We start from the raw sequence: 22,777 nt of genomic DNA, 5'->3' as shown, positions 1-22,777 counted from the left end.
ACACCCTTAAATAAGTAAGTGCCTGTTTGTGAATATACTTTGGAAGATATTGTGAGGAAATTATGGTGTACGACTCCTGTCCTCCAAGAACTTATTCTCCAGTTGCAGAGAGATAAGATATAAAAATTTAAGGGTTGAGAAATAAATGTGCAAATGGTTTCACGGGGAACTGTGCAGTGAAATGACAAAGCTCTACTTGAGTGATGAATGATACACAAAGTGAATGTGTGAAGCCCAGAAAGAGAGGAATTAATAATAGCAAAAGTGTTGTGGAAACCGAGCCCAGAGACAGAGCACAAAGTTGGTTCTTGAGGAAGGAGTATTAGAATCCAGGGGTTGAAACTAGCAGCCTTTGGGGCCACATTTAACTTGTGGAGATGCTTTTTTCAGCCCACAATTTGTTGACCTGTATCGCATTTTGCATTTGAATTTAGTGGTTAATATTTTAAAAGGAGGGATTTCAAATACATATGTATGTCTGACTTCTCATGAAGATTTGTAGAATCTGGAGACATTGGTCCAGCCTTCTTACATGAGAACAATTGGTCAGAGCCTTTCCCTTCTGAGGCCAGCAGTCACTGCCAGTATCCACTTAACTTTGTGCCTCTACCTCTTTTGTACCTAAGCTCCCGTATACAGTGCAGATTGTGACCTGCATGATTACATGGAGAGATGGGAGAGGTACAGCAGAGGGATAAAGGGATAAAGATGGGTGGATGACACCAACTAAATCAGACAGGCAGGAGTAGGGGCTGTGTGTGTAGGAGATTTATGGAAGGTGGAGTGTGGCCATGGTCAGATTGGGAGACTGTTCAGTGTGAAGCAAGAAAACTTATGCTTGAAGATAGTGACGATTTGGGGTAAAGGCAAGCAGAAGGCAGACTTCCCTGGCAGCTGTGTATAGAATGGAGTAGAGAACTTCTGAGGACAGCTAGGTGTAAGAAGACAAGAGCCAGGATTGGGAAGGGGTGGGCTGGCAGTGGGAACAGGAGGTAAAGACAGACACCAGGGAGGTTGTGGGGTATGTAGTTGGATCCATGATTGGGTCGATGTGAGAGGCAAAGGGAAAGGGGAGCTGGAGATGACCCCAGCTCTGAACCTGAATGATGGAAGAAGAATGGCAGCCCAGAGCACTGCTTCTGGAAGCCTGGATGTTTGTGAACAAAGAGCCCTATTAGCAGAAAAGACATGAAAGATGCTGAGGGTAGGGACAACTCAAGAAATCCACTACTGAAAGAGTCAGTAAGTAAGGGCAGTTGTCAAGGTAAATCGTCAAGTTTGGAAAGCAGAGGCTCGTGTTCTCAGAGCACAGAAGAAAGAAAGGTAGAAAATAGTCACATAGGATTGCTGCATTTGGTCTGTGGTCAGTATTCTATTTTGCTTTATCTCAATTTATGAAACTAGTAATATATTAAGGTCAGGTTGAAGAACAGGTGCTTGGTCTCTACAGATATACTTACTCATCGTGTGTAAAAAAAAAAAAGTCAAGATTGTAGATATGGTGGTTCCAAGGGAATTGGTAAAGTTGTCTTGAACCCTATTTATTAAAAGAGGATATTGACATTTTCAGAGGCCTGACTCCATGGTTTTTCTTGCATTAAAACTTGGAAAAACCACTTCTAATTAAAACCAAAGACATAGGTAAAGGTGAATTTATTTTCTAGTGTCTGTAAAAATTAGGTCTTAGGAAAAATGTTGGCTCATTTTAAGAAAAGCTGAATTATAATAAAATTACAGAGATTATAGGGATGCCTGGGTGGCTCGGCGGTTGAACGTCTGCCTTTGGCTCAGGATATGATCCTGGGGTCCTGGGATTGAGTCCCATATTGGGCTCCTTGCTGGGAGCCTGCTTCTTCCTCTGTCTGTGTCTCTGCCTCTCTCTGTGTGTCTCTCATGAATAAATAAATAAAATCTGTAAAGAAATTATAGACATTATATACCACATTGAAAAAATTAGGAAATGCCATCCCTCCAGGCACATTAACATTCCCCACCACTGCCAGTTATAGGTGGTTGTTTGATCGAAGTGACTTCTTTTCATCTTCTCTCTGTCCTGACATAGTGTTGATGCTCAGTAGTACCCTCCATCCTGTTGGAACCCCCTGATGCCCAGAATCTCAGGGGACAGCTCTTCCCCCGGCCCCTCCCTATACTCCCTATAACTGAATCCTAATACTTACAATCGAGGGGATCTTTTCTTTGAAAGTGGTGTATTTCTTTCTGTAACTTTTTATGCAGAGATATGAGTCATATTTATGAAACTCCTGTCCTAAAACTTACCATCTCATTCCCAAACGCTTCAGCTTATTTTTGGAGGAACTGAAATACAGGAATTCTCCTAGTGACTTCCTTAAACACTTCTAGGGGAAACTTTAGTAAATGGCCTATGGAACAAAGGTCACCCCACCCCATCTGGAGTCTTGAGAAATGGTATAATTTCTGAAGAAATAGTAAAGAGACACACTTAAGCCACCTTTTCACCTGGCTATGTTTCTGTAAACCAAATAAAAAACTGCTTAATATGCTTAATATGTTGAGAGATGCTTAGACCACTCACTGTTCTATGACCAGTTATCTTTTATAATAAAGAAAATTAAATTTTCCTAGCGTCATTGCTATTCTTTATTCTCTGAAACCATCAGCCAGTGTATGTTTATGGCAAAAACATTCTGGTTTTATTTAATTATGGGAGAAGCAAACATCTTGGAAAGCACTGCTAAGTGCCATCCTAGGGTTATGTCTACACTGTTTTGGCAGATAATAAGCCAGTACAAAATGACTATAAATGTACCTTGGCTGCAAAACATTTATTTTGTACTAAAAGGCAGAGATTTTGAAATTGAAACTTCTTGATTAGTGTCGGTCGATCTTTTTTCGCACTGCCTTGTTTTTAATCTAGCTGGATCCTTTATAATAGACAATGAAAGACAAAAGATAATTAAGAGTGAAATAATATGGTACATTTTGGAACAACTTATCCATTTCTTTGTACCAGTTAAAGGTCATCTACTTCTGTGCTATTATTCTTATCTAGTACACATGATTAATTATTTTTCACTGGTCATTTCACTAAGTCTTTTATAGCAGAACACATTAAAGAAATGAATCGATACCTTAACATTTGTAGAAAGAAATACATTTTAAAATGTCTTTGATTCAAAGAGATAAAAGCTTGCTTAGCACAGATTTATTATGTCTCTGTAGTCCCCAATAACAAACCCTGAGCCTATGTTGTGATCTTACCTAAACTGAAAATGGTAGTCTCCTTGAACTCAGGAACATAAGAAATAATCCCTCCACTGCACATTTCATCTCACCCCTTCAACGTTCCTATTGAAAGTTTTCTTTGTAATCATTTTTGAGGATAATTTTTTATACATCTGTCCAATATGTGCATCCTGTAGAACCTCAGTTTCAGCGTCCTTGGTTTTCATTTTTCTTTTAGGGGTGAGTTACCATACCATTTCTTCCGACACGTCACTGTCAGGCCATTCTGACTACACAAAACAGTGAGGAACTTCAGTTAGGTGTCAGTTATCAGAAGTAAAGCTAAATTATCGGTGATTAGTTTTCACTGTTGATCTTGGGAACCATAAGTAAGGAAGTGTGAATGCTGGTCCTAATTAGCATTATTCTGGGTTTGTTTGTTTTTGTTTTTGTTTTTTTAATAGATTTGTAAGATAACTCTGATATGAATCAGAATGCATTTTAGAATCCTCAGTTACCTCAGAATTAATGAACCGTTCAATACAAAACAATTATGTGTGGAATGCTTTCTTTTTGAAAGGTACTACGATATCCTTGGAGGAGAATACAAAGGTGAACAGGATCAATTTTGTGCCCCTCTGAGTTATAGTTATAAAAATATATATATAGTGCCTGAGGGAATAGATAATAAATATCAAATATTTATGCCAGGCCTTTGATTTAAAACATTAACATTCTGACTTCTTTGAATACAGCCATGGGAATTCCATCCAGAAGGTGTCCTGCAGACGTATTATGTCCTCACTTTTAAAGAAGGTTATTGTTCAATTTAAAATAACAATAGAAGAATAAATTGTCATTTGCTAAGGCATATTTTGTTTCGAGGCTTGATTAATAACCAACCCTCTATTAAGGGCAACTTGACTAATTAATAACAGACATTAATTCTGTGCTTCCCACAATGTGGTTTTATTCACTTCAGTTCACTCTGATTTATGTTTCTCTGTGTCCACTGTGCTAATCTGTATGCATGTCCATGCATGTGAACAGAATGTAGCTTGTATGCACTTTAATAAGTTTCACGAAAGTTAATTGATAGATTCTCTCAAAAGTAGATGAAAGTAGATGTTTGTACCCAGTAGTAGAACTGAGCTTAACTATATGTTTAATGAGAGTAGCTTCTTGAAAGATAACTGATTTAAGATCTCCTGCATCTAATTTTGTTGTATATGTTTTTTTCCCAATTACAGAACCGTTCAACCCTAGAATGGAAAAATTAAAATACTTAGCGTACCAGGGCCATGACGTGCTACTAATGATATCCATAGGACGAGTACTGTTACTGCTATTTGCTAATGTTGATTTTGTATGGCACAAGGCCTCCGAGGGGTGGTTGTCAGAATACATTTATTCCTGTTCTCTACTAGCACTATTTCAAGTGCTATACATGTGCAGCTCATTGAACCTCCTAGTATTCCTAAGAGAAATACTGTTAACATCCATGCTTTATAGATGGGGAAACTAAGGCACAGAAAGCTTTATAGAAAATGAGCATAATCACAGGAAGAGCCAGCCTGCAGTCCCAGACAGTCTGGTTCCAGAATCCCTGCCTTTTGAAATAGCTTCTCAATATAGAATTTGCTCATATCTAAGAGTGATGTGATGGCATCTTCTAAGAGTCACCAAATCCATAGCTATTCCCAAGTTGTTTGTTTTATGTGGAAATATGGACTCTTAACTCCTGGAGACTTTTGAAAATTATTTCTAATAATAAAATGTTTGAAATCATAGAAGAGATTATAAAAACTGGGAATTAAAGTTTCCCCCAAAAAGGTCTTCTTTTTTCAGATGTGCTATTCCAGAGTCTGTTTTGATGGTTCGTATCTCTGGTGGCTGGGTGCCTGTGTCCCCTTGATTTCCAGCTGGGTTCAGCCAGTGGGAGACTCTGGTGGGAAAATATGGAATGAGGGGAAGAGAGGAGCCAGGATGTGGGAAGGGATGGGGATGGCTGGGGGTAAAACAGAGGTAACATCTCTTCCACGTATTCGGTTCTCTCCATTTAGACCGACCATGGTTCCTTCTTCCTCTGGGGATCTTCCCCCCCTTTGTTCCTGCTGTTGCTAATCCCTAGATTGCCTCACCAACCTCCTGTTTGGGCATCATAGTTCTTCGTGTCCTATGTAACCAAACTGTGCCTTGCATTAAATTCCCTCTGCTAGATGTGCTTTAAGTTGTTTTTTGGGTTTTTTTTTAAGATTTTATTTATTCATGAGAGACAGAGAGAGAGGCAGAGACATAGACAAAGGGAGAAGCAGGCTCCTCACGGGGAGCCTAATGTGGGACTCGATCCTGGATGTGGGGATCAAGACCTGAGCCAAAGGCAGACACTGAGCTGCTGAGCCACCCAAGCGTCCCCACTTTAAGTTGTTTCTGTCTGCCTAGTTAGACCCTGACTAATATACAAGCCATTTTCATTTTCCAGTTGGTATCATTATAAAATAGGCTAAGAATGATGTTGGCATACTGTATTGATTCCAGCAAGACTTTTGACACACACGTTTTGTGAAGAAAATGGGGGGAATTTAGACTGGATTATAAAACATTCTTTGATTGCTGAAGCTCATTAATGTTCAAATAAACCTGATGAAAGGCCTCTAGAAATCTGCCAGAAGGCTCTGTCCTTACCCATGTCCTTTTCAACATTATCAAAGATTTGGATGGAAACACAAAAAGCAGCCTTATAAAAATGTGTCCATAACACAGAGATGGAAAGTAATGTAGTTCAGAGGTTGAAAGGACAAACTTTATAAGGAAAAATGGAAAATCTCACATCTATGTACAAGAAATACAGAATAGGAGAGACTAAGTTTCCCAGCATATTATCATATTATATGTGTAAAGAAATCCGGGATTTTTATTGACCACAAACCCAGTACAAGCCAGAAGTTTGACCCTTTCTTTTTTCTTTTTTAATGATTTATTTATTCATTTTAGTGAGAGAGAGCACACGTGCATGTGCATGCAGGGGTTAGTGTGCAGAGGGAGAGAAAGCAAACTATCTTTTGAGCGTGGACCCTGAAATCACAACCTGAGCCAAAACCAAGAGTTGAATACTTACGGGACTCCAGCACACAGGAACCCTGATCTTTTTTTTTTTTTTTTTTTTTTTAATGGGAGGGGAGTAATTCTTCATCTTTGGGCCCCATTGGAAGATGAATTATGTCCCTTTCAGCTGGCAAGTTGGCAGTCCCACTTCTCATCTAGGGTAGTACGGAAGGCTAGGAACTTACTCTAAGAAAGATACTAGTAAATTCACATTCCCTGGCCCTCATGAAGCTTTTTATGTAAAGTGTCTACACTTTTGTGTCACGACAACCCAGTGAAGCGTGTATTACCCCATTTCTCAGCCTTTATTTCCCCATATGGATTCAAGTCGAAGTGTGGCCTTAGGCAAGCACTGTGTTACTTGGTCCTGAACTCAGCTTACTTCAATAAAGCCCAGTTCTCGCTTCAGGACACCAGTACTACACATAGATAAGAGAGTCCCAAGTTTTGAAAGGACGAGAAGCTTTTCCATCTGATGAGCAGTTAAGGGAATTGGGATATTATGCCAGGAGAAGAGACTTAGGGGAACATACATCTGTCTTCCAGGATTTAGAAGTCTTTCACATGAAAGAGTGGATTACTTTATGTGACTTTAGGGAACAACTAATACTGACAGAGTACTATTTTCCTCAAAATTTTAAAGATTTCTGAGGAAACTGCCCTCTACTGTGGTCACTGTGTTTGGGCAGAAAGTTGGATGATATTGTTGTAAAATGAATTTCTGCATGAGGGAAGGATGTTAAATTTGGTAACCTAGACTGACATCCAGCTATGAGAGTCTGATTTGTGTTTATTTTCTCTTTTGGTTGGTGAGATTTATGATTTGTAGTTTTTTGACTCAGAGTTATTTGTTTTATTTTTATAGTTTTACTTCCAGCAATATAATTGTTTTTCTTATAATTTAGGATTAACATACTCTATTTGTGGGGGGGAAAAAACTTTTAAGAGCCTGAAACAAGGAAGTAAAGCATGACTAGTGCCTGGTGTAATTACCTCCACAAGAAATATTATGCTATTTCCTAGAATATGTCCCCAGAGTGAATGTCTGCATTTGTTCCATTTCATTCCTAGCTGTAGAATTCTATCAGGGGTGATGAGGAGGATCATTTTGAAATATATTGAAGCAGAGAATGGAGTTTGCAAAGTATTATTAGGTTTGCTCAGATGAACCTATGCAAATACAAACTGTTGGCGTACCACTATAAAAACTAGCGCCCATCTGGGACACAGTTCCTGGGATGACTTATTAAAGGTCACCAGAGTGATATGATAGTGGCTGACAAAACCATAAAATTTACTTTGAGGAGGATGCCTTTCAGGTCTTCTTTCCAGAACTAGCATAGTCTCTGTCCCCAGGTGGGGTGGTTCTTCACGAAGGGCTATGATAATCGAGAAAGGAAAATTAAAATTATTTCAAAATTGACACAAAAACAGCGAGTTATCCAGTGAAAGTAAAACATGCAGGGAAGATTAAATATATCAGTGTTCTAGAATTAAAAGAACATTTTGCTTGGATCTTACCTCTAGTAAGATTTACTAAAGGGAAGTTCTCCGTCTTCATAGCTATTTGCTGAGGCCTAAAAGTTAACTTACAGGATTTCCCAAAAAAGATAGCTCCATCATGAATCGCTAGTACTTCAAGTCTTTCCCGTGAATGATCTGAAGGGCTGAGTGCTCTTTTCATATTCATTTTTTTAAAAAAAACTTACACGATCTGCCTCCTCTCCCCGTTCTCCACTTTCTTCTCAGAGTTACCAATTATAATTCTCACAGAAAGATTTGAGATGTATTGAAAGTAGTAAGGGAAAAAATGTGGTAAAAGAGGATCTGATATTTAATTGAATGTCTCATCTGTTTAAAAAACGAGTTTTATAGACGCTAACATTGCTGATCATTTGACGTTTGATAAACTGGTGATTTTTTTTTTTTTTTAAGTATCAATTTCCTTACTCATGGGCTTGATTTCAGTGCTCAGAAAGCCCAGTACGCTTTTTCATCTAAGTTGCTAATACAAAATAGGTAAAATGAGTAATGGCTAAGAACTCCTGTGCTGCCCTTGGCCTAATAATCATCGTCGTCAGCCTCTTGATGAATCCTCAAAGGCATTGAGGGTAACTTATTGATCTTTGTATTTTTGTTGCTGTTGTTATGTAAATTAACCCATTTATTATAGGCTAGCAGTGTTTCATGTGGTGGAGCTTCTGCTGCTGGACTTTCAGTCCCTTCAGACTGGTAATGGCAGATGTTACTGTGGCGGCAGAAGGGCTGGTGTAGGTCCAGGCATATCAGCTACCAGGTTCATGCAGGAGCCAATCTCCACCTCTCATCTTTTCACCTTGATCTTGCCACAGAAAGAACGAATGCACTGAGCCTGCTGGCTTATTTCAGTTTTCCTTACCATTTTTTGAGGAAGGAAACAATAAAGAGTCCCATATTTACCAATCATTCCAACCTTCTGGGTGCATTTAGCCATGTTGCCACAAACTAAGTCTAAGCCCACATGGTGGTCTGGTGGTCTTTTTATCTTTAGGGTCATGAGCCCAGCACTTAAGAGCCTTGCAGGGAATGTTTATGAATGAAAATCCAGGTACTGAAAATAAATTTTACGGTAAGCTGCAATTTCCCCTTTCAGAAAACAGCTTTAGATAGGAGTTTTGAGGTGCCTAGGAACTGGACAGGAAGATGGCAAGAGTTTCCTTTAAGGTCCTATGCGTGAAATTTGGGGAGTTTAGAAACATAGCCGAATTGCTGCCAGATGTGTTTTGGTATTCAGAATTTTTCAGATTTTAGGAAAATGATATAGTATATGCATCTTACACTATGCAGCTAATTCCCCCAGGGCATAATGCAAATGCATGAAGATTCTGATAGCAAAAGCATATGAATAGTCCCATTATGTATGATGAATTAAGATGTTAAGCAATTTCACATTAGTTCTGGTCAGAATTTGCAGGCGAGTAAGTTCAGATCAGATCAAGTGTGCCATCAAATGAGTCTGGAAAAAAAAAAAACACCACCGCTTAGTGTTAAGCACTTTTGTGATCCTCAGGTTATCTGTCAGTATCTGAGGACTGTAACGTCTTTTTCATTAACCAAAAGCTTCTGTAGTTATTTAATGAGTCATGTTCTCATTTCTAATTTCAAGTGGATAGGTAAAAAATGTTGCTGTTTTTCTCATTTCCCCAAGAAAAAAGAAAAGGCAAACGTGTGAACAGTCTGGGGATCCTCATTTAGTCAGTATTGCCATCAGTACATTGTCTCCTGTAGACCTCACAGAATTCTCTAAGACAACTTTTATTTTCATCCTTTTTATTTCACAAAGAAAACAGAAGAGTGAGGGGTAAAATGTCTCATTCTCATTCTAGGCCACAAAGTTAAGCACGTAGCAAAACTAAGACTCAAACTTGGGTCTTCCAGCTCCGGAGCCCATCTTCCTCCTACAAAATTTGTGTTTTCACAGAAAAAGCTTCTGACGAAGCTGGAAAATGAGAATTCGGGTATATGCTTGTCTGAAGTTTAATGAATATGTCATAATGCCTCAAGCTTTTGATTAATTTGAGTCATTTAAATTAGTTTGGCAGAAGTGTACCAATTACTGTAAAGTTTGTCTTGATTGTTTTTTAAGAGGGATAGACTTTATTTTTTTAAAGCGATTTTATTTATTTGAGAGAGACTGTCAGAGAGAGAGAGAACACGAGACGGGGAGGGCCAAAGGGAGAAGCAGACTCCTCACTGAGTGGAGAACCTGATGCAGGGCTCCATCCTAGGACTCCGAGATCATGACTTGAGCCAAAGGTAGACACCTAACGACTAAGCCACCCAGGCACTTCAAGAGGGATAGACTTGATGAAAACTTTAAGCTAATTTCAAGTATAGAATAATAAGGCTCTTTTTGTTATTCTCCCATTTTTGTTTGAACCGTTTAGATGTGTCTGGCATCAGAGGGGGTTAAAATGGAGGACTCAAAGCTAATGAAGGCAAAAGAATCAGATGGTGGAAGAATTAAAGAATTGGAGAAGGGAAAGGAACAAAGAGAAATAAAAATGGAGAAAACAGATGAAGCCAGGTTACAGAAGGCAGCAGAATTTGAAAGACCAGCTAAGGAAAATGTCAGAGATTCTAAGGAACTAAGAAATTTTGAGGAGCTGCGAATGGATGATATAATGGATATAAAAATGGAAGATTCCAAAGAAATTAAGAAGGAAGAACTAGAGGAAGATCAAAAATGTAGTCACTTCCCTGATTTTTCCTATTCTGCCAGTAGCAAGATCATAATAAGTGATGTTCCCAGTAGGAAGGATCACATGTGCCATCCTCATGGAATTATGATCATTGAAGATCCCACAGCATTAAACAAACCAGAGAAGCTAAAAAAGAAAAAGAAGAAAAGCAAAATGGATCGACATGGAAATGATAAATCCACACCCAAGAAGACTTGCAAAAAGAGGCAGTCTTCAGAGTCCGACATTGAGAGTGTCATGTACACCATTGAAGCCGTTGCAAAGGGAGACTGGGGCATTGAGAAACTTGGAGAAACCCCTCGCAAGAAGGTCCGCACATCCTCAAGTGGCAAGGGAAGCATTTTGGATGCCAAGCCACCAAAGAAAAAAGTGAAATCAAGAGAGAAGAAAATGTCCAAGGAGAAATCCTCAGACACCACCAAAGAGTCAAGACCTCCAGATTTCATTAATATTTCTGCCAGCAAGAACATTTCTGGTGAGGTGCCAGAGGGTATAAAAGCAGAACCATTGACGCCCACAGAGGAGGCATTACCACCCAGCCTATCAGGACAGGCCAAGCCTGAGGAAAGTGACTGTCACAGAAAAATAGAGACTTGTGGTTCCCGGAAATCTGAGAGGTCTTGCAAAGGTGCTCTTTATAAAACCCTGGTGTCTGAAGGCATGCTCACCTCTCTGCGAGCTAATGTTGACAGAGGTAAGCAACTTCTACAAATATGAAAAGAATATGAAAACCTAGCAGGTTTTTCCTTTAGACTCATTGTGAAGAACCACCATAAAGAACGAGATGGTATCAAAACAATATTTTACATTTGTACAGTTCTTTATGGTTTGTTATTTTAACTACATGTTTTCTAGCACCATTGAGGAGATTTTGTATTCTTCTTGTAGGTAGTTCTCAGGATATATGTTCAAAATAAATCAAGCTTTTTTTTTTTTTTTTTCTTTTCCCTTGATATGGGCTGGCTTCTTGTTTTGAAGGATCAGCATTGCATGTTTGGAGCTCTTAGTCTGGTTTTTAAAACTGATGGAAAGAATTTTCTGAATCATGCAAATATATTCCGCAGAATGTTGACCTATAGGCTCCAAAAGCAAATAACTTATCTAGCCTTCTCCATTAGGTACTCAAAACTAGAATTGAAGTGAAGGGCTCTTTAAAACACTAAACCAGTTCATGTGTATACCTTTATTTCATAGAGTGTTTTATATAAATTCATCTGTTTTAAAATATAGCATCTGGCTAGGGAACTACCTCTTGCCAAGCTGAATTCCAACTTAGAGATGTGTGAATACTGGATCTTAACAAGCCCTGAGTGAAGATCCTTGGGAGTACATAGTTCTCCAGGGACATCATTCCAGTAAAGTCTTGGGGGGAATTAGAATTAATAGTGCCCACCAGCCAAGGGCTTCCACAGCTTAGTCTGATTCTCTAATGGAAAAGCTGGTACTAGTTAGTCTGTGTCTGGAGTCACACAGTGCACACTCTGCCCCTTGAGTTATGACAAGATACCTGACCTCAGAGGCTGGACACTTTTTTGCATGTTGTATTATTAAAGGTGGTTCATCATGAATCACTTAAAGGACTTTGAAGTTGAAATAGTTACCAGTAGCGTCATGCAGATGATACCTGAGGAGTCAACAACATCATTTGTAAAACAGCCTCATCCCAGTGTACCAACTGCATTCTTTGTCTTAAATTTCCTTAGGGAAACGAAGCTCAGGAAAAGGAAACTCCTCTGACCATGAAGGGTGTTGGAATGAAGAAAGCTGGACGTTTAACCAGAGTGGGACCAGTGGGAGCAAGAAGTTCAAGAAGACAAAGCCAAAGGAAGATTCTCTCCTTGGGTAAGTACCTGTGAGCACTGTCAGCACACTGCACAGACCCCGAGTGCGGTAGGTTTTCCGGGGTCGACACAAACCGCCGCCTGCTTATTCTCGAGTATTCATCTAGTGCTCACTACAGTCTTAGTGAGCACAGTAAGAGAATAGAAATCCAGTGTGTCACATGATTCCTGCCGTTACCGTGGTTGTGTGAGTGACACTGTCATTCATATTTTAGCTACAGTACAGTGTATGTAGACTTTAGACATAGGTCTGAGTTTGAATTGAGGCCCATCATGTATTAGTGGTGTGACATTAATATTGCCAGGACACATTTTTCCAACTCAGGTTTACAATGGATATTATATAAGCATGTTTACATTTTGCCCATTTGACTTACTGTACATATTTTATTTAATATTTCTAAAGGTTATGTATATATATTTATAAAATAAGAGGACAGCTCAAAAATGTAGGGTAAATACAGTTATGTTTCTGCCTCTAACCTTTTTTGTTTAAACCATGTTCTATTGCTGCAAGATAAAAATGTTAGATTGACTATTCCCCTGCTACAGAGAATATTCAGTAATTAATTATGTGTTGAAATGCAGTATCAAGCAATAGCATACATCAAGATAAAATCAATAAGAATTACTTCATTTTTAATGTTATTCCGAAGACTCTTAATATAAAACATTTTGTTGGTTGGGAGATTCAGTACTTTATATTGGTGAGGAAAGTATCTGCATATGCAGTTGTACTATTTTAAAAATCCTTCGAGATTTCTTATTAACCCAATTTGAAAAGAATACATTGAATGGAAATAAGTGCATTTTTATATTTTTTTCACAAGTATGTTTAAAGGTTTGCAAATTCCATGCGTTGGGAGTATTTGGTTTATTCATAAATATTTGCATTTCTGTTAGTAGAATAATGTATTTTTTTTTCCCCTTGGAAGTTACAGTGCTTTAAAATCTGGTTAATTCTGAGGCACTAGGTCATCACAAAGTAGGAGAGAGGTAATTATTTCTCGTGTTGCTAAATTCCTTGAGACTTTTTTTTTTAAGATTTTATTTATTCATAAGAGACACAGAGAGGCAGAGGGAGAAGCAGGCTCCATGCAGGGAGCCCCATGTGGGACTCGACTCGATCCCAGAACCCCGGGATCATGCCCTGAGCATGAGTCACACAGGCGTCCCACCTCGAGATTATTTATTTTAAGATGAGATTTTTATAATTCTTAATGTATTTCCTTTCGAATATTGTAAAAGTCCAAAACAGTTCACATTAGTCTTGCTTACACTAAACAGTGACATAATTCTCATATTCATTATTGTCAAATGGTATTTTCAAATGCAAGATTTCCTTAAAAAGTGGCCACTGAGTTGAGGACTAATGCTCTCTATTTTCTGGAACAACTATTGCCCTGTGGGTCTAGTCACAGGGAGGAGCAGGCCTCACTGCAGACAGTATGCAGTCTCTGGCATTAAGCATAAAGCAGGCATTAAGACTCTCCAGCAGAAAGGTGTCTGATGCTTCCATTAGAAACGGCTGATGCTGTGAGAGGTGATTCCGCCAATCTTCTCTGGGAGCAAGAAAAGTTGAAACAGTCCTTTGAAAACCTCTCCCTGAAAAAAGATTGGTGTGGGGGTTGTTTTAGTTTTAATAATTTCTAAGGAAGGCACATGCATGAAACTGGGAGTGTGGCTTTTCTGTAGGCTTTAAGCAACAGTAAACCTCTGCTCTGTCCTGTGTTTCTGCCCTTCCCCCCTTTGTATAGCCCTGTCAGAATTAGACTCTCTGGGTCTGCTTTGTTTAGAACACGCCAACATAGTGCATGAGCAGTGAGAAATGCCAGTTCTCATCAGTGTTCTCTGAGATTTCTAAATAAGCATTTTAACCCCTTTTATCGTAGAAAATGTGTTGTTTGTAGCCACAAAAAATTCACTGAGTATTGGCAGTTCTAATCTTCCAGACCTCCCCCAAGAGAAACAGATGATGATTCTAGGTGAAAAAAGAAAAGAAAAAGAAGTCCCAAGAGATCTTATGAGTTCTATCTCACATTTTCATAATTTTCTTTTGGTTTTTCAGAGTATCTGAAAAAGTCACAAATTTATAGATCCCTTTCTGATAGTATCTGGTTATTATCTGATTTTCCATTAGTATAGATGTTTCAAACTGCAAAAAAAAAAAAAAAAAAAAAAAAGGTTTTATTAATGATGGAGCATCACCCCCACCTACCACCCTCCCTGCTTTGATAGAACGTAGTAATGGCCATGGCCTTTTTCCATTGACCATTCTGATGGTCCTCAGACTGTCTTGTCTCTGCTGCCCAACTCTTAATAGTTTTAGGTGGACAGACCTCAAGTATATGCCCTAAGCAGCAGCCTGACGCATTAGCTATTAGCTTCTTATAAGCTAACTCAAAGCTGCTCTCTTCCCAGAATGCCTTCCATTTTGCATCCACAGCCATTCTGCTGTAGTTTCTCCCATCTGTTTGGGTTTCATCTTAGTTAATAAGTCTGAGCAAGTGAAAGGATCCAGGAGGCATGCTGCCATGGCTGGGTGGAGGCCTTAGAGACAGTCAGAAGCAGCCTGAGGATTTCCCAACTTTGCTGGTGCCATTTCTGAACTCATCCATGGTTTGCCTTAAAGCGTAGCTGCCTCTCTGCCAGTGTGTTCATTGAAAACTGGCTTTCCTTGCTGTTGAGTGCTTTATCATCATCCTGGTCAACTCTCCAGAATTTTTCTGATACACAGAATTTTTGTTTGTGCTTTCTTTGTGTGTTGGGTATGTTCTAATCAAGTACTAGTCAATAAATATGTTTTTAAAAAACAAATCTTATAAAAGTACTGGTATATACTGTATTACCAATAAGCTTGCCAATATAGATACATAAATATGAACCTTTAGAATGAAAACTTGTCTGGATGGAATATGCCTTGTATTGAACTTCATGAGAAATGTCCATGCCAGTGGAGAAAACTTCAAAAATATTCTTTTATTTTAAATCATGTTTTTGCTTTTCTAAGGGCAATAAGATAAGCTTCCATGTGAATTGATTGCGAAAACTGTGCTGATAAATCTTCTCAGATGTTTTTTGTCCTTGCACAGAATCTATCAATAGTGCCCTAATTCTCGGGGACCCTGTTTTCAAATGGAATATCTTAAAATCTATCTTGTATTATTTTCTGCTTAAATGTTTATGTCATGTGCTGATCGATTCTATGACCCTTCTCTTATTAGCTCAGCAAAGCTGGATGAAGAATTTGAAAAAAAATTCAACAGCCTTCCTCAATATAGTCCTGTTACATTTGACCGGAAATGCGTAACTGTCCCAAGGAAAAAGAAGAAGACTGGAAACATGTCCTCCGAACCGACTAAAACCAGCAAAGGTTAGATGTGTGCTATGCCTCCTGCCGTGAGGCCGGGCATCTCAGTGCTGCTCTGCGCTTTTGCCACTCCATTTAGATACGTAACTGGATTTAGATGGAGGCAGTGAGGCAGTAGCCAGTTGGAATTTTAGCTTGCTCCCCGGGATGACTATGCTTCCTCCCTCACTTCTCGCTTCCTTCTTCCCTCCTTATCCTCCTCAGCCTCTGCTCTCTGCCATCTCAGCGTGCACATTTGGCCTCACAGATGTGGCTGTGTTGACAGTGTTACACATTGTCTTGGACTTTCCGCTCTCCAGAATCCTAACTTGGAGATGTGGAGCTTTTCTTGAGCAGAAACTGCTGGCCGAGCCTATTCCTTCTGTTCAACATCTGTGACTGGTCTGACTCTGGAGACCCTGAGATCGTTCTATATGCCTAAGATGAAAACTCTATTCCTTACCAGCCGTATGAACCAAATGAAAATAAAGCCCAATGCAAATATTACTCTAGCAGTACACTGAAATTGGTTTTGCTAAGTTTAACAAAATACTATTTGAGCATATTCATTTTGAAGAATATCAGAGAGTCTTCCTGTGGATATCTGGGAGGCGTTTACCATTATCAGCATGAGTTGGGTGGGTATCAGCATTCATCAAGAGCAACACTGTAGTTCAAGGAGGAGTTTTAAAGAGTGAGTGTGAGACCCCCGTTACACGTGGGGTGGGGACTTGGGTTCTGCATCGTAGCCTGCTCAGAGGACATTCAAGCACAGTAAAGGACTGTTTTGCCGAAAATGATGGCATTGCTCATGTTGAGAAACCTGTCTTCTGATTTTGCTTAGATCTAAAGATTGGTGAGGAAATGTACCTCTAGTTTTCCATACAGAAGTGAAAGACTTCATTCTCTTAGTCTCCTATAAGGATAGTAAATGGAGAGATGAGGAACTGGTGTGGCCAAGTTTTTGTTGCTTGTAAAATTTGATGGAAGAGTTTTTTAATCACCCTGCAGAAGTGGCTGCCTGTTGCCTGTTTCATGCCAAATCCGATAAATTCCCCTTTTTTGGTGTATTTTAGATGGATGGGTGGAGATACAATATGATATGTCTCCTTACATAAATCTTGCTGGGATCCCTGGGTGGCGCAGCGGTTTGGCGCCTGCCTTTGGCCCAGGGCGTGATCCTGGAGACCTGGGATCGAATCCCACATCGGGCTCCCGGTGCATGGAGCCTGCTTCTCCCTCTGCCTGTGTCTCTGCCTCTCTCTCTCTCTCTCTCTCTCTCTGTGACTATCATAAATAAATAAATAAAAAATTTAAAAAAATAAAATAAAAAAAAATAAATCTTGCTAAATCCTGGCATTCATGGATTAATGATCAGAGATAAGTATTAATGAGCAGATACAATTTCATGTATTTAAGGACTATATAAGATCTAGGAAAAATAATGGTTTCTTTGAAGAAAGTTAAACCTTTCTCCCTCAAACCTAAAACCGCCTTTGCACACACTGCAGTTGACAGAACTGAGGTGAGTCACTTGACGTCTGTATCTCAAGATAGATCTGTATGGCTGAAGAAAATTCCCCCTTCGTGATTAAAGGCAGAGAGGAATGTAAACGTGATTTCAGAATTAGCTGGGTTTGCCTCTGTGGTCAATAAAAACAAGTCTAGTGAATAAAGAACTAAAAAAGAAATGTTGCATCACCAAGTTTGCTCATCTGGGAAAATAAAATAGGGTTGTATTGAGATCTTCCAAGATAAGTAGGAAGGAAATAAAGTAGCCTTGTTGACAGGTAGGTAGCTGAGCACTGTAATGGATTACCAAATGAAATGACAGTCTTTGTGCCCTAGAGACATCTAGAAATAGGCAGAGTAGTCTGGGAGCCCAAAGATGCCAGGCATCTTGAGGTCCCATAATTCTTGGATTTAAAGTTGCTGATAAATACCTGACAAGCCAATAAAATGGAACTTAATTGATTGATGTACAGGATGTATTCTCTTCTTCTACTCCTGGTAGTTTGAGACATTCATTTTAAAGCCCTGAAGTTGGCCAAATTATCTATCAGGGAATGTAACAATAGATTTATTTTTGAAAAAGCTATAAAAACCCTGAGTTAGGATCTATTTTCATGAGGCCTTCTCTTGGGTCTTAGTTATCTGTTATATGTTTTTCCTCTCCCATCTGAGATTAACTGTATTTCTTTTGATGTGAAATAGCTTTTTGGAGCTTTGGATTATACTTCATACAGTATGATCTTAACTCTTCTGTTATGCCTCTCAAGCCACAAAGTCACTGGTTCCTTACAGTATATCAGTAATTACGTAGATAGGAAGTCTTTCAAGACTTTGGATTTTATTCTGCATTCTGACTCATGGAGCAAAAGGCAGTTAAAGCAAAACTAAATAATATATTCTCTATTTAGCAAACTAAAGAAATAGGATTTGTAACTAATTGTAATTTGGCATTAGCAGCACCAGTGTACTATCCTACAAGTTATTAATGAAATTATCATACCAGCTGTGCTATAATTGCCTGATCTTTGGAGGATAGAGAAGATTGTTTTCTTAGACTCTAGACTCTTTGCACCTTTGCATAATGAATCGTTCAAAGCAAAAACTCTGTATGAGATCATCAGTTTATTAGTCAAAGAGCATGTGTCCATAGGAAACCTCATTTCTCCACCAACAATTTGTTATTTTGTCTATATTTTCTCGATTGTGTTTATCATTCAACAGTTATTATATTTTTCCCCTGCCTTATACTACATACTTATTTTAGCTACTCCAGCTTATATAAAATGTATAGAATTTTTCTGAAATGCTATCTAGAATTCTGTAATCTCAACAACATAGTATCTCCTTGGGTTTACACTTCTGCTTCCCCAGTGGCCTCCTTATTTATATCTGTATTTCCAAGGAGTTTCTTCCTCTTGTCCACTGTCCCCTCCACTCTCTCTGCCCTGTCCCTCATGTATATGATGGGTCTTGTCAAAAGTTCTACAGCAAAAATGGATGAAAGTAACTAGATGCCACCTTGCTCTGACTGGGCTCAGGCTACATTATAGTAGGTAGAGTACAATGACTTAGGAAAAGAATTCCCTTCTGCTTCTAACAACAGATTACCTAGTAAATTTTAATCCATCTGACTTCTGGTGCAGCTCAGCTGAGACAGCTTGTGCCTGCAGTGTTTTCTGGCGTATCTCTTATAGTTACTTGTATATATTCAAATGAAGGCTTTAAATTAATAGTCTAAATTTAATTGTAACTTAAGAGATAGGTTTTGACACATTACTTTAAGTATATTGTTAATGTATGAGGCACTTTGTATAAAAGTATCAGAAGTCAGAGTGCTCTACAGAATAGTAATTTTCAGACAAAGTAGGGTCATGAAGAAAAAGTTAATTGAGTTCAACTTGGAGTGTTTAAATTATGTCCCCGCTTGACCTTTGACTTCACTTCTCCTTCTGTAGGTCTTCAGACTTCTCACATTGTTCCTTAGCCTATTATCAAACATGCTGTTGCTCCTCATTTTTCTTGCAATTCATGCTTATATTTTAAGATTGGAATTCCCAGTGATTTAAGGATTTGGGATTGTAAAAAATCACAATGGTAATAAGAGAAGCAGGTTTACAAAATTAAAGCTTGGGAAACAGAATCCCCCCTGTGTGGGACTGAGCCACTCTGAGGATACTCTTAGTTGGAGAGAACAAAGAGCTGATGTCAGCCAGACCAGCCCTTTGTATCAGGAAGTGATAGCTGCCAGTTCAAGCAGAACTCTGTATTTGCCCTGTTAACTGTTGGAGCAACTTCATTGCCACCAGATATTTTCAGGAACGTGGTGTAATGTAACCCTGAGTTCCTTAACAAGGCATTCATGTCCAGCCCCATGAGGTAGTTCCTACCCCTCAAGTGAATCTAAACTTGATTGGGGCTGGTTTACTGAGACTTGTTCAAGTCAGCAGATCCACATGCCCAGCAGCACTTTGCTATAAATTATCACGAGGGAATTTATTGTTTCTTTGGTTATTTATTATTTATGTGTCTATTACAAAAATGACAGCCTAGTTTTAAAATAAAACTTATGCTCTCTTTGTAGCTTAGAAACAGAAAACCTTAGAACCTGGGCATAAGCCACCACCACTCGAGTCATGTGTAACATTTGTTCCCTACCACAGTTCCAAAGAACAGGGCTCAGACTTCATTCACCTTACCTGCTGACCTTGAAAAAAATATCATACCAGGCTAATACTGATGTGGCTCCTAGGTCACACTACAGCTCTGTACCCCCAAAATGTCCATTCTTTAGCAACCCAGAAACAGCATTGATGTTTTAGAAAGGTTACTGTTCATGTCTTTGTGGCACCCCTCTTATCCTCTCAAAATGGGGTTTTATATTTTCTACCCAGCTGTGAAGTTGGGTGCAAAGGAGATGGATATATCATCACAGTACAGGCCATCCCATAAAGTAGAGGCCCTAAAGTTGAGGCAGTCCTAAGCTAGTTTACTTACCAGCAGCAAGTGATTTTTGTAATAAGGACGTAGAAAAACTCTTTCAAGAAATTTGGTAGAGAGATGAAGGAAAGAGATGGAATTGGAACATGACATTAGAAGTTTAGTGAACAACTATTGGAATTTTTTTAAAGATAATCTCTATCCCTGACGTGGGGCTGTAACTCAAAACCCCAAGATCAGAAGTTGCAAGCTCTACCAAGTGAGCCAGCCAGGTGCCCTTGTTTGCAATTTTTTTTTTTTTTTTTGGCTTTCTGAACAATTCCTTCTAAATCTCTTCCCCGCTTTTCTCTTCCTACCTTCTTTTTTCCCTCCATGTATGTTTCTGCATTAATATAATTAAAGGAAAAAATGGTAGTAAAGGTCCTTGTATTTGCTATTTATTACAAATTTTTTACTATTTCCTGTAGACAAAATGTCACATGTATGTACCATAATAGTGAGCAGAAGTCAGATTGTTCATTTCTTGACTCTGAAATTGCACTTCTCAGTGACTGCAATTATATCTTATCTATTACTCCTTCAAGTTTGTCAATTTCTTTTTTATCTGAAGTTTTGTTTTATAGCTATAGTTTGGGGGATGGCTAGGAGCAAGGAAGTTTAAAAATAAAAGTTTACAGAAGCTCCTCTGTGTACTAAATCACTCTGGATGTTCTTTTCTCATGTTAAAATTGACAACCTCTATCTTTAGCTTTGTCCTTAAATTGTACTTTTCAGATTTCGCTGAGTATGGTTGGGTCTGAAAATATGTATCCTTTTCTTCTTTCCTAACCTATTTCATCCATCCTTATGGTCCCTAAGAGGTCTCAGAATTGTTTTTCTGCATTCTTCCACTTTTGTTTCCTGTGAATGCCTGTGTGTCATTCTGGTGCACCAGCCCTGAGTTTCCAGGTTATATAAAACACGTAGGAGGCAGTGACTGCAAATAGATTATAAAGAATACCTGTAACATTAATGTAGTATGTACACATGATATATATTTTTGTATTTGTTAAATTTATTTTCTTTCCCTCGTTGCTCTTTTTCTGGAAAAAAAAAAAAATCAAGACATTTTCTATTTCTATTTCAAACTACCACCAGCTAATCCAGAAGTATTTATTTTTCATTATTTAAAAGGATGGCCTGATATAGTCATCAAAAAACACTTGCACAACTTTCTGTTATCAGTAATAATAGTGACAGCTGTCATTCCTTGAGCTCTTACTTTGTGCCAACCAATGGTTTAAGAGCTTTGTTTGTTCATGCAACAAATACTATTCAGAACCAATCCTCTGCTAAACACCATTCTAGCATATAGAATATATTTGTGAATGAAAACAGAGAACCCTGCTGCCATGGTGGTTACATTATGACAGGAGTACCAGACTATAAACAAGCCTAAACACTAAGCAAAGCATATATAATGCGTTAGAAGATGAGAAGTTCTATGGAAAAAAAAAAAGTTTGATGAAACAACTAGGCAAAAGATCAACAAGAAAAGAGAAGACTTGAACTTGAGCACTAGACCTGACAGACATAGGTGTGTACCTCATTTTATCGCACTTAGTGTTGTTTACAAATTGAAGGTCCATATCAATCCTCTGTCAAGCAAGGCTATCACCATTCCAACATTTACTCACTTGGTGTCTCTGTGTCATACTTTGGTCATCTGTGATCAGTGATTACAACTCAGATAAAATAGCATTTTTTAAAAGATTCTATCTTTATTATTTAGAGAGAGGGAGAGTGGAGGAAGGGGCAGAAGGAAAGAGAGACTCTTAAGCAGATAATAAGCTGAGTGTGGAGCCCGATGCAGAGCTCAGTCTCACCATCCTGAGATCATTACCTGAGCCGAAATCAAGAGTCAGATGCTCAACCAACTGAACCACCCAAGTGTCCCATGGTTAGCATTTTTTAGCAATAAAGTATTTTTTCATTAGAGTATGTACATTTTTTGGTAGACCTACCTAATGTTATTGGACACCTAATAGACTATGGTATAGTGTAAACATAACTTTTATATGCACTGGAAAACCAAAACATTCATTTGTTTCACTTCATTACAATGTTTGCTTTATTGCAGTTGTCTGGAAGCAGACCAATATTTCCAAGCTTTGCCTTTATATTAAACACTCCACCCATCAATTGTAGAATATACATTCTTCTCAAGTGCACGTTAGAACAGTCTCTAGAATGCACTCACTATACACTAGGCCATAAAATAAACCAAAACATTTAAAAGGATTGAAGTAGTTCAAATTATATTTTCTGATCGTAGTGGAATAAAATTAAAAATGAACAGCAGGAAAATGTTTGGGAAACTCAGAAAATTATGGAGATTAAGGAATACATTCTAAATAGCCAATAAGTGGGATCCCTGGGTGGCGCAGCGGTTTGGCGCCTGCCTTTGGCCCAGGGCGCGATCCTGGAGACCCGGGATCGAATCCCACATCGGGCTCCCGGTGCATGGAGCCTGCTTCTCCCTCTGCCTGTGTCTCTGCCTCTCTCTCTCTCTCTGTAACTATCATAAATAAATAAAAATTAAAAAT

General features: G+C 38.7%; 1 protein-coding gene across 14 annotated transcripts in view; it reads left to right on the top strand.

Moving 5' to 3' along the window:
• BBX (BBX high mobility group box domain containing) overlaps positions 1–22,777 on the top strand; it is a 271,116-nt gene that overhangs the window by 222,309 nt on the left and 26,030 nt on the right. For all 14 annotated transcript variants that reach the window (XM_072811926.1, XM_072811931.1, XM_072811930.1 and 11 more), the window contains 3 exons: positions 10,239–11,247; positions 12,257–12,395; positions 15,619–15,767. In XM_072811926.1, coding sequence (XP_072668027.1) covers positions 10,239–11,247; positions 12,257–12,395; positions 15,619–15,767 — 1,297 coding nt within the window. The remainder of the gene's footprint in view (positions 1–10,238; positions 11,248–12,256; positions 12,396–15,618; positions 15,768–22,777) is intronic.

The sequence above is a fragment of the Canis lupus genome, chromosome 35, assembly GCF_048164855.1.
Source record: "Canis lupus baileyi chromosome 35, mCanLup2.hap1, whole genome shotgun sequence".
In the NCBI taxonomy this organism is placed as follows: Eukaryota; Metazoa; Chordata; class Mammalia; order Carnivora; family Canidae; genus Canis; species Canis lupus.
The sequence above is the reverse complement of the archived record's forward strand: the minus strand, read 5'-3'. Positions and strand labels throughout refer to the sequence as shown.